Here is a 13,201-nt window from a genome sequence, read left to right as displayed (position 1 = left end):
CAGGCAGGGAGCTAATCCAGTTAAACTGTTTCTGCAGAACGCCAGCAAGAACGCAACAGGCAAAATGCCCTCCTGCTGTGATATAACCGTTCTGACTGTTCTGTTTACTTTCACTGTCCCGTTTAATCTACCGAAACAACACACTCTGGACAGATAGTTGGTAGGTAATAGACTCTGCCTGTAGGAGGCACACCTAAATCAGCAAAGCTCTGCATGTTTTTTCAACACAAATACTGAACAAACAGCCTGAAAGGCAGCTTGTCCTGGGATAAGAGAATGGAAAGTTTCAATCAGCAGGAAACTGATGAAACGGCCCATTTGGCAAGGCGATTGGAACTCTGGCAATCAGCTTCCTTTGTGACTTGCACTTTCCCACATTGTTTCATTTCAGGTTTACAACGTTAAACATCACATTGTCAGAAAAATACAATTATAAAGGTGAATAGAAAAGCATAACTTCACATTTTTCTACAGTCTTCATCAAGTACACAAAATGTTATTTAATTTTATAAATACATTTATCACACTGCTAAGATACAGTATAATAACTAATATATTCTGTGCGAAACAAGACAAAAGAAATGCTCTCTGTTCACTCGGCCATAAACATGTTAACAACTGTGCTTTGGTTAGCACAAACAGGAAACATTTGCTACAAGTAACACCTGGTGTCCACCAGCTGGCATGGACAAGATGGGCTGAATGGCCTCCTTCTGCGCTGTAACTTTTCTAGCACAGTCTAGTATATAACAGAAATTAAAGTATCACAAAGTCTGAACAGACATAACAGTATTCCACCCGGACTGCCACCCGAGTCTGTTGGGAGGGTTTCTCTGGGAGTGGGTGAGGGTCCGTGTCTGTTGGTGGAGGGAGGGATTCCATATCAATTGGGGTGTTCTGTATCCATGGGAAGCTCCTCTTTTTTCAGTCCTGCTCTTGTGGACAGGGCATATTTAGGCAATTTTCTACTTTTTCATGCGGATGCCAGAGTTATTGATGTGCTGGGTGAATATTTCAAGTTTAAGTCTAGTCTTGATCTCCCTTTTAAAATGAACTATCATCTTTCCAGTTTTTAACAGGAACATGCAATTCTTACCTCATTTATGATAAGGTTTTTTAGTGAAATATATTTAAATAAGAATACCAGCTCCCCATGATCTTGAGATCACTCACTAACAATGGAAGCTGAAATGTGACTTTTGCTAAATACAAATAAAGGTTAAACCAAGACAGTTTAAAATATAACAACAATTGGGCACAGCCATACCAAGCTGTCATACAACCAGAAAGAATGCTTTGTATGATGCATCTGTAAAAGTTAGTGAGAGTGGTTGCTGACATATCAAATTTCCTTCATCTTCTGAGAAAGTAGAGGCATTGGTGAGCTTTCTCAACTATAGTACGGGCATGGGGGGATCAGGACAGGTTATTGGTGATCTGGACATCTAAAAAGTTGAAGCAAAAAGGAGAAGCAGGTGCATTTATAAGTTTCCATTCAATATCGTTGAGTACAAGAACTTTAGATTTTTTATGCAGAAAGGTAATACTTCGGTATTCATGAGGAATGTATGAGGAAGGTCCTGAAGGCTCCTGAAAGGACAGTTACACTTTTACATTTATGCCTCATTTAGGTTTACCAAAACACTCTTCTGAGATTAAAACATATTTGCATATGTCGCATCCTTCATAATGAGAGGATCATAATGATAGATGCAGATTCAGTGGGTCTGCCCACGTACTCTTCAAATGTGTGCTGTAAACCTCTTGTTTCCATGTTGTAAACCTCTGCAACTCTATTTATAGAAAGGATATTGTTAAACTGGAGACAGCGCAGAAAAGATTTACTAGGATGCTGCCGGGATTTGATGGTTTGACTTATAAGGAGAGGCTGGGTAGACTGGGACGTTTTTGCCTGGAGAGTTGGAGGTTTAGGGATAACCTTATAGATGTCTATAAAATAATGAGGGGCACAGGTCAGCTAGATAGTCAATATCTTTTCCCAAAGGTAGGGGGAGTCTAAAATGAGAGGGCATAGATTTAAGGTGAGAAGGGAGACATACAAAAGGTTGTGAATGTAGCCCAATCCATCACACAAACCAGCTTCCCATCCATTAACTCTGTCTACACTTCCCACTGCCTCGGCAAAGCAGCCAGCATAATTAAGGACCCCACGCACCCTGGACATTCTCTTTTCCACCTTCTTCCTTCGGGAAAAGGATACAAAAGTCTGAGGTCACGTATCAACGGACTCAAGAACAGCTGCTGTCAGACTTTTGAATGGACTTACCTCGTATTAAGTTGATCTTTCTCTACATCTTAGCTACGACTGTAACACTACATTCTGCACTCTCTCCTTTCCTTCTCTAAGAATGGTATGCTTTGTCTGTACAGCACGCAAGAAACAATACTTTTCACTGTACATGTGACAATAATAAATCAAATCAAATCTTTCCAAACTTGCCTGCTGGTCATTTTTAGGTGATTTTCCTCCTTCCTGTAGTGAACTTTCTGACCATTCCCTCTGAGCGAGTTTGTATTCATTATAACTTTCTGCTTTGGTGCCAAGTTCAGGCGGCAACACCTTCTGCTTCTCCAGATTCTCTGAAAGAAAATGCAAGCCCATCACTCCATTTACACAGGTAACCATTAGTGATACTCTTGCTTACAAATTAACTCCAGAAAGCTGGGTACGAACTTGTAACCAGAAACCGCAGAGCATCTTTCACTGAATGACACGACTGAAGAGTATGTGGGCAGACCCGCAGGATCTGGGTCATTATGAAGGACGGTTTTCAAACAGCAAATATTTTCAAACAGTAACTTTTAGAAAGTACAAGAGGAGTGCCAAAAGTTGTTCTGCAATATAGGGCAAATCCTGCAATCTTTTAGAAATAAACTCAAGAGGTAATCACAAATAGAATGTCCTTTGATTTTAGCGAGAGGCTCTCTCTTGTTGGTATCTTACTTATTATCCCACCTATTTCAGTGTCATCTGCAAATTTCACTCTGGTGCCTACTATCCCTGTACCCAACTCATTAATATCAATCGTAAATAGTTGGGTCCCAAGGAGCGAACCCTGTGACGGCCCACTGGTTACATCTTGCCATTCAGCCATTGGGCAGGACTTTACAGCCTTGCTCAGGTGTGATCGTAAAATCCAATCTGAGGCCAACAGAGATTTCCATTCTGGGAACCTCGTCCGCCCCGGGGAGGTAGAGTTTCGACACTGTGTCCGCACTGGCCTAAAAACAGCTGCTTATTTTAATTCCACGTTCAAATATTTGTGAGCTATACCTGGTTTAGTGCCCAGCATAACTCGCTCCATCACCAGAAAACGTTACAAGATGCTGCTTCAGGTAGGAGTCACCAAAACCATGTTTCTTGAGATATTGAAGACAATATTTGGGTGGCACGGTGGCACAGTGGTTAGCACTGCTACCTCACAGCACCAGGGACCCACGTTCAATTCCCGGCTTGAATCACTGTCTGTGAGGAGTTTGCACATTCCCCCCCATCTCCCTGAGTTTCCTTCGGGGGCTCCGGTTTCCGATGTCAGGTTAGATGGATTGGCCATGCTAAATTGCCTCTTAGTGTCAGAAGGATTACTAGAGTAAATACATAAGAACATAAGAAATAGGAGCAGGAGTAGGCCATCTGGCCCTTCGAGCCTGCCCCGCCATTCAATAAGATCATGGCTGATCTGTCGTGGCTCAGTTCCACTTTCCCGCTCTCTCCCCATAACCCTTAATCCCCTCTCTTATCAAAAACCCATCAACCCGCTTCTTAAAAATATTTAGCGAGGCAGCCTCCACCACTTCAACGGGCAGAGAATTCCAGAGATTCACCACCCTTTGAGTGAAGAAGTTCCTCCTCAACTCCGTTCTGAACCGCCCCCCCTTTATCTTGAGGCTGTGCCCCCTAGTCCTACTGTCTTTTTTGAGCGGGAAGAGTCTTTCCACCTCTATCCTATCCATCCCATTCATCATCTTATACGTCTCAATGAGATCTCCCCTCATTCTTCTAAACTCTAACGAGTACAAGCCCAGTTTATTCAGCCTCTCCTCATAGCTCAACCCCCTCAACTCCGGTATCAGCCTAGTAAACCTCCTCTGCACTCCCTCCAGGGCCAAAATATCCTTGCACAGGTGCGGCGCCCAAAACTGCACACAGTACTCCAGCTGCGGCCTCACCAATGCCCTATACAGCTGCAGCAAGACCTCCCTACTTTTATATTCAATCCCCCTCGCTATGAAGGCCAGCATCCCATTCGCCTTCCTGACCACCTGCTGCACTTGCAGGCTGGGTTTTTGCGACTCATGCACAAGGACCCCGAGGTCCCTCTGCACCGTCGCCTGCTGCAGTTTTTCGCCACGTAAGTAATAGTCCTTCCTACCATTCTTCCTACCAAAGTGGACCACCTCACACTTGCCAACATTAAATTCCATTTGCCATTTCCTGGCCCATTCGCCCAGCCTATCTAGATCCTTCTGCAGACTCTCCACACCCTCCGCACAATTTGCCTTTCCCCCAATCTTGGTGTCATCAGCAAATTTCGACACCCTACACTCGGTTCCCTCCTCCAGATCATCTATATAAATGGTAAATAGCTGAGGCCCCAGCACCGACCCCTGGGGCACCCCACTAGTCACCAACCGCCAATCCGAATAGCACCCATTGACCCCCACTCTCTGCCTCCTATTTGACAACCAATCCTCTATCCACGCTAACACCCTACCCCCAACTCCATGTCCTCTGACCTTCTGCAGTAACCTCTTGTGAGGTACCTTATCAAACGCCTTCTGAAAATCCAGAAAGACCACATCCACCGGCTCTCCTCTATCCACCGCCCTAGACACATCCTCATAGAACTCCAGTAAATTTGTCAGACACGACTTCCCTTTAATGAAACCGTGTTGCGTCCGCCCTATCAAGCAATTCCCTTCAAGATGCCTCGCAATTTCCTCCTTAATGACGGATTCTAACATTTTACCTACCACAGACGTTAAACTAACCGGCCTGTAATTCCCCGCCTTTTGCCTGGCACCCTTCTTAAACAACGGCGTAACATTAGCCGTTTTCCAATCCTCCGGCACTTCCCCGGAATCCAGCGACGTCTGGAAAATAACCACCAAGGCATCCACTATCACCTCCGCCATTTCTTTCAGAACCCTCGGATGCATTCCATCCGGTCCTGGGGACTTGTCCACAATCAGCCCCTCCAGTCTGTCGCGCACCACCTCTCTAGTAACAGTAATGTCATTAAGACCCTCCAGTCCTACCACCTTTCCATCGCTAACACCCGGCAAATTATTCACGTCCTCCTCCGTGAAGACAGAAACAAAAAAGTTATTCAAGACCTTAGCCATATCCCCATCCCCTACCACTAGGTCCCCTTTCTCATCCGCTAAGGGACCAACGTTCACCCTAGCCAGCCTCTTCCTTTTTATATATTTATAAAAACTCTTGCTATCCTTTTTTATATTAAGCGCTAGCCCAGCTTCATAGCTTCTTCTACCCTCCTTTATCAACTTTTTTGTCAATCTTTGTTGACATTTAAACCTTTCCCAATCCTCTTCTCGCCCACTGCTCTTAGCTACTCTAAATTCCTCCGCTTTTAATTTAACACTTTCCTTCACCTCCTTCGTTATCCACGGCTTATTACCTCTCTTCCTACTGTCCTTTTTAACCATCGGAATAAATTTCTGCTGAGCACCAAGAAAGATCTCCTTAAAGATCCTCCACTGCTCCTCAGCAGACCTACCTTCCAACGCGCTCCCCCAGTCCACATTCGCCAATAATACATGGGGTTATGGGGATAGGGTCTGGGTGGGATTGTGGTCTGCACTGCAGGGATTCTATGATTCTATGAATATTAAACATAAAGAACATAAGAACATAAGTAGGTGCAGGAGTCAGCCATCTAACGCTTTGAGCCTGCCGCGCCATTCAATAAGATCATGGCTGATCTGAAGTGGCTCAGTGCCACTTTCCCGCTTTCTCCCCATAACCTTTAATTCCCTTGTCTACCAAAAACCTATCTACAATTGGATCAGCTTTTTGATCCGGAACTTTAATCCGTTTTAAAAATGAAGTGTGGACCATCCTTTTTATCACTTTCACGTTTCAGATAAACTTCGAGAGTAGTTTTGCTACTTAGGCTGATGCATTCAAGAATAAGAATCATATTTTGATTACTTTGATATGCTAGCAAATGTTCTTCCCCATCTGGGTAGCTACATGGTCGGTAATTTCTGCAGTACTGGAGCTGAAATGCAATTCAATTCCTGTGTCGACCCCACTGTAACCTTGAAGTCCCAACGAGACCAAGTGTTCAGAGTAAGAGAGGTTGTTCTGAGCCAGCTGGTATCCAGAACAGAAAGCTGCACAAGATGCCTCTAAATGAGATGCAGTCAAACTGTCACAAATCTTTCCAAGAATGCCTTCCTCTGCTTTTCCAGTGACTCACTGCGCTATGATGTGGGTTTTCAGCAGTTTGGATTCTACTGTTGTTTTTCTGAGACATTTTAAACATGCACTTTGGTTGGAGCCATTGTCTGATGCTCAGTACAATCACCAATCCTTTAGACATGAAAGTAATAAGCACCAGTATTTGCACACACTTTACCCCCCAGTTTTTCATCTTATAATCTGAACATGAATGTGTCTCTTTATTCCTCTTCCACATTTCCTCTGTTCATGTATCCACACAGGGATACAGATATGCCAATGTAACACACTCAGTTTCAGATATACAGCACAGCCCTGCTTGCTCCTCAAAGCCCTGTGGGGGAATTCCAACTTGTCTTCCCGCTGGTGGACATCTGACTTCTGCATTCCAGCCCATTACAAATCCCGCTGCTGGGGAAGAAGAAAACTCCACCCAACATCCTTGAAGCAGAACCCGCTCACAACACCCTCCCCAGAGTGAATCCATCACCATTGGGAGCTTACACTAATTGTACTCATTTATGAGCACAAGGACATTAATAGGTACATTTGACAAGATTTCAAATTAACTTTTCATTTCATGGACTCGCTGATTTAGCTGAGAAATAGTATGTTTGAAAATGTTTTGTCATTTTAAATCAGTTTAGCCACAAGTGGTGGATAGACACTGATTTAAAATGATACATTCTTGGGACATGGGAATTGCTGGCTGGCCGGCATTTGTTGCCCATCCCCAGGTGCTCGAGGGCAGTTGACAATCAACCACACTGTTGTAGCTCTGGAGGCCAGACCAGGTAAGGACGGCAGATATCCTTCCCGAAAGGACAATAGTGAACCAGGTGGGTTTTTCCAACAATGGTTTCAGGATCATCAGTAGATTCTTAATCCCAGATTTAATTTTAATTGAATTCAAATTCCACGATCTGCCATGGCAGGATTCAAACCCAGGTTTCCAGAACATTAGCTGCGTTTCTAGACTAATAATCTAGCGATAATAGCACTAGGCCATTGCCTCCCCATTGTGATAGGCCCCATTTTCAGCTAATTTAATCAACTTTACCCTTAAAATATGCAATTTTTAAAATTAAGTTTTATTATGCTGTCTAATTATATAAATTCATTGCAGATTTTACATTGGTGACATGCAAATAGGATTCAGCGGATCCTGGAAGGGGGGAGCGAAGAAGGGACTTCTTTCAAAACAAGTGCAATTTTACATTATTTGCACTGGAATTGTCAATGGTGCCAAAAGGGAAAGCATCTCTTTATGGTTTCCTCATCTTCATCATTATTTAAGATTCATCTTCTGACAAAGCTGCTTACCTTTTCTCAGGTATATAAATGACTCCAGGAATTCAGAATACGTTTGTTCATGGCTGCTACAAAACCTTTCCAAAACATCAAAGGCCATTCCTTCCTCCTGCTTAGGTTGTGATCCCAACACAGCAGGCATATCGAATGCAGCAGACATTTAATCTAGAATACATAAGGAAGGTGGCAGTAGTTATTAAAAATACAATAAGGGGACCTGAATATTTTGATGAAGGCATTCAACTCTAACGTCAAAGAAGGTTGCCCACAAAGGCCTAGTGATCAATGTGGCAGACAGTCCACCTTCCTGCCATCAATTCTCGGGGAGTCTGCCAGTGTCTAGCCATAGTGCTGACAGTGAACAGGATAAGCAGCCAATCACGTTGAAGGATTCTCACCAACAGTTAACTGGGAAGTAACCAGTTCTGATGTAAGGTCACTGGGCCGAAACATTAACTTGGTTTCTCTCCACAGATGCTGCCTGACCTGCTGAGTATTTCCAGCATTCTCTTGTTTATAAACCAGGAAAAAAAATTGTACTGATTATCCTTGATTTTTTGATCACTTCATGACAAAATAAAGACTAGGACATACACTGGATTTAGAAACAAAGTGAAAAATCATAAACAAATTTTAAAACACAAATGTTAAAAATCTATGGAATTTTTATTGAAAAAATGAATTCCATCTGCCAGGACTTCAACAGCACCTTCTCTGGAGAAACTGGGAGTCACTGACCACAACTTTAGAATTTCCATGGAAAATTGCAAATGGATGGTCACCAGATTTTATCAGAAAAGTGAACATTTCCAACACCAGTTAAAGAGAGCCAGCACCTGTTAAAGGATCAGGGCACCTTGGCTGCAGACTGGAAGAATTATTTTCAAAGGGCTAATTCCCACAGCAAGGGGTCTAGGGAGAGTACACCAGGCTGTCAGCTACCTCATTAGAGACCCTGATGCAGACACTAGAGAGAAGAAGGGAGATCATTGTCTCTGCTTGGGGCAGGAAGTCCTCCAGACTACACCTTTGCCACCAGTGCCACGAGGATGCTGATGAGGCCAATGCCAGGAACGTATCTTCCAGATCAATGACAACAATGCTGGAAACAGAGATCAATAAAGGGTTGCCAAGCTAAGAATCCTGTTCTCTAATTCTCTGCTCACACCTCCAACATCTTACATACCAACTATTCAACCATGAAAAGCACTTTTTGAAAAAGCAATTGTAGGTAGAGGACCCTAATTTGAATATGTTCTTCATTATCTTAAATAGTTCTGGCAGGTACCCTGGACAGGGCTGTCTAATCCAATGTGATCAGCACCAGTACCACTCCTAGTTGACCAAGATGCTGAGGCACCCACTCGGTGTCTGAATTACAGGCATGGTGCCTTCAAATTTCTTCATCATTTTCTTTAGTCTAAAGTCTAGTGATAAGAACATAGAACATAGAACATTACAGCACAGTACAGGCCCTTCGGCCCTCAATGTTGTGCCGAGCTATGTTCAAACCCAAGATCAAGCTATCCCACTCCCTATCATTCTGGTGTGCTCCATGTGCCCATCCAATAACCGCTTGAAAGTTCCTAAAGTGTCCGACTCCACTATCACAGCAGGCAGTGCATTCCACACCCCAACCACACTCTGAGTGAAGAATCTACCTCGGACATCCCTCCTATATCTCCCACCATGAACCTTATAGTGATGCCCCCTAGCAACAGCTACTCGAGGAAATAGTCTCTGCACGTCCACTCTGTCTATCCCCCTCATCATCTTATAAACCTCTATTAACTCGCCTTTCATCCTCCTCCACTCTAAAGAGAAAAGCAAGTGTGAAGTTGTCCACTTTGGTAGGAATAATGGTAGGAAGGACTATTACTTACATGGCGAAAAACTGCAGCATGCGACGGTGCAGAGGGACCTCAGGGTCCTTGTGCATGAGTCGCAAAAACCCAGCCTGCAGGTGCAGCAGGTGGTCAGGAAGGCAAATGGGATGCTGGCCTTCACAGCGAGGGGGATTGAATATAAAAGTAGGGAGGTCTTGCTGCAACTGTACAGGGCACTGGTGAGGCCGCAGCTGGAGTACTGTGTGCAGTTTTGGTCGCCGCACTTACGCAAGGATATTTTGGCCTTGGAGGGAGTGCAGAGGAGGTTCACTAGGCTGACACTGGAGTTGAGGGGGTTGAGCTATGAGGAGAGGCTGAATAAACTAGGCTTGTACTCGTTAGAGTTTAGAAGAATGAGGGGAGATCTCATTGAGACATATAAGATGATGAATGGGATGGATAGGATAGAGGTGGAGAGACTCTTCCCGCTCAGAAAGGACAGTAGGACTAGAGGGCACAGCCTCAAGATAAAGGGGGGGCGGTTTAGAACGGAGTTGAGGAGGAACTTCTTCACTCAAAGGGTGGTGAATCTCTGGAATTCTCTGCCCGTTGAAGTGGTGGAGGCTGCCTCGCTAAATATATTTAAGACGCGGGTTGATAGGTTTTTGATAGGCAAGGGGATTAAGGGTTATGGGGAGAGGGCGGGAAAGTGGAACTGCGACACGACAGATCAGCCATGATCTTATTGAATGGCGGGGCAGGCTCGAAAGGCTAGATGGCCTACTCCTGCTCCTATTTCTTATGTTCTTATGTTCTTAAGCCCCAGCTCCCTCAACCTTTCCTCATAAGATCTACCCTCCAAACCAGGCAGCATCCTGGTAAATCTCCTCTGCACTCTCTCCAATGCTTCCACATCCTTCTTATAATGAGGTGACCAGACTGAACACAATATTCCAAATGCGGTCTCACCAACGTTAGGTATAGTTGCAGCATAACCCCACAGCTCTTAAACCCAAAACCCCCTGTTAATAAACGCTAACACATTATAAGCCTTCTGAAATCTGTGAATATGAACTCCAAGCTCTCCCTGTTCCTCTACATTCCTCAGAACCTGCCATTGACCCTGTAATCCACATTCAAGTTTGTCCTACCAAAATGAATCACCTCACACTTATTAGTAAGCAAGGACACATATGTGACTTTTTAAAAATTCACATGCTGTACAAATGCAGCTTAGTGGAAACTCAAGGTCTTGTTGAAACTGATTCCAGTAAGATTTTTATTGGGAATTGCATGTCTTTCTACTGATATAATTATCATTTATCATTATAGGTGATAAAATTGAACTGCTTAAAAAGAAAATTTCTCGCATTTTAACTGAGAAACCCTCAACGTAAAATGGAACATAAAAAATTCTGAGTGAGGTGTTTCTGAAATGTAAAATGCTCTTTAACAATGAGAGCAGGGTGCTGCATCATGAAACACGCTGTCTAACATTTCAAAAAATAACAAAATCTGTAATTGAGCAAAACTCGAACTTCTGCAAATCCAGTCTCTGGGGAATCTCAAATGAACCTGCACAAAATGTTTACACCAGGCTTTCTGAATGGTCTATGCAAAACTCCGTGGTTTTGTAACAGGAAACATTCTTGCTATCGATTGTTTTGACTTCTATCACTGACAACTGAGTTAGGAAACATACAAACTGCTGCAGAACTTTTAAAACTTACCTGAAAAATCTATTTTCATCAATTATATCACTTACTTATTTGTTGAGGTGACAACGGAGACGCTGGAGTGGCCAAAGATAACCCGGAGAACACAGCTGTTACCAAGTAAGTGATCAGATAATTTTCTTATAGCACCATCGTGTTGTGCAAATACTCATACTCGCACTGTTTATTTTCATACAAATAGCAGAATAACTTTCCTCCTGAAAGAATGAAGTATTTGCAGTTTGTAACATTCTCACAATGTCCCAAAATGTGCCACAGCCGACAATTTATAGATTCCACAAACAGCGGTCGAGTTGCGTGTCTCATTGTTCTGTTTTGGTGGTGGGTTAAGGAAAGAATGCTACACAATGGGACAGCTCACTGCCCTTCTTCAAGAACTGCCATGGGATGATGCTTAGATCTGCCTGAACCAGCAGACAGGCCCTCAGCCAGCATGTGTATCCTTTTAGTTCCTAAATCTGCAGTCATAGCTCATGGACACAAAGTTAAGAAAGCGTTAATACACTTTTGTTCATCAAGGCCTTACAACCAACTCCACGTCCCACCATCTCCATCTTTAACTGCCACCCATAAACACAGGGTCAGGTTCTTGTACATGGACATATACAAAGTCAGCTGTGTTCACAGGTAACTGGAGGCTGAAATGTAAATGGAAGCTGTGATCCTTGAGTTTTATCAAAGAGAGAATCCTGGAGATTCTGGGGTGGGTGGCAAAGAGGCAGTGAGGTAGGACAGGTAGAAGACCTTCCCCAAACTCATGTGATTGGTATATCATGTTCATCTTATTCCTTTTCTCTTTGATAGTGCTGGAGGGGTGTCACATCCTCAAATATAACAGAGATATATCTCTGGAAGAGGATACACAGTAGACATGTGCCATCCAATCACTGGAGTCATCAGTTACCTCCTCAACATGAAAGTTGAGACTCCTTGTTCTGACAGAGTACTTAGTGCTTCGAGAAGGTCATGTGGTCAACAGTACACAGCACAGAATGAATTGAGCGATAGTGCTGCCCAATCACAGAATCACACCTAACAGTGGGTTTTGCAAGGGAGGGCTGGATGAGTACGGTCTGTACTCAGGCAACAAGCTGTTTGCTTCAATCAACCAATCAGTGGGACAGCCAATGGCTAACAATCCCGAGTGACCTAAAAGCTCGTCTAACAACTGATTTAAGGTCATTGGTCTTGCTGGAAGCAACATACATTCGTATATTTACCTGAGAAACACTGTAAAGCACAGCAAATCTTCCTCCCTGCTCCTAGGCTTTGGCCTTTGGGAAATAACATCCACCTGCTCTATCACCTTCATCCCTGCTGCTTTGACACTGCTGTTTATTGCAGGATGGTTCTCACCTGCAAAAAGAAGCCAGCCTTCCCTGCAAGACCACAAAACGTTTGTTACAATGGGGCATTGTTCAACCTCATCTAGTTCCATCTTCACCCTCAGTTGCTTTAAAATGACCATCAACTTCTGTCAGAGATAATCTGTCCCTTATCCTGTCCCAATAGTATTGAGAGGATCAGATATTCATTATAATGAGCTGACTTCACCTTACAACTTCCACCTGAACACTAACAATCCAGGATTTTATTTTCTGTTCTGTAATGAGAACGACATCCAAAAAATTAAGCCGCCAAGGTGTAAGCTTATTGATCTAAATCTCTAAATCTTGGTGAAGAGTTCAGTTATAATGAATCAAACAAGACAGATAACTTTTCATTCTGTGGTTTAAACTCTGGCATCTGTCAGCTCACTTTCTGAGAAGCTCCCTTCACTCAGGAACAACCACAAAATATGTAACATTTGCCAAGGTACATTCTAAAGAATGTCAACGATTAGGGGTGGTACAGTGGTTAGCACTGCAGCCTCACAGCGC

General features: G+C 43.5%; 1 protein-coding gene across 3 annotated transcripts in view; it reads right to left on the bottom strand.

The window, feature by feature from the left end:
• The window catches only part of iftap (intraflagellar transport associated protein), a 40,891-nt gene that overhangs the window by 15,528 nt on the left and 12,162 nt on the right, over positions 1-13,201 (bottom strand). For 2 of the 3 annotated variants that reach the window (XM_080189852.1, XM_080189851.1), the window contains 2 exons: positions 7,772-7,924; positions 2,462-2,601 (listed from right to left, as the gene is read on the bottom strand). In XM_080189852.1, coding sequence (XP_080045978.1) covers positions 2,462-2,601; positions 7,772-7,919 — 288 coding nt within the window. In that variant the 5' untranslated portion in view covers positions 7,920-7,924. Of the gene's footprint in view, positions 1-2,461; positions 2,602-7,771; positions 7,925-12,541; positions 12,562-13,201 lie in introns of those variants that run through there. The other variant, XM_080189854.1, reaches the window with a different exon arrangement.

Source organism: Carcharhinus amblyrhynchos, chromosome 6 (assembly GCF_965287045.1).
Source record: "Carcharhinus amblyrhynchos chromosome 6, sCarAmb.v2.hapA, whole genome shotgun sequence".
In the NCBI taxonomy this organism is placed as follows: domain Eukaryota; kingdom Metazoa; phylum Chordata; class Chondrichthyes; order Carcharhiniformes; family Carcharhinidae; genus Carcharhinus; species Carcharhinus amblyrhynchos.
This window is presented reverse-complemented; position numbering and strand designations above follow the sequence as displayed.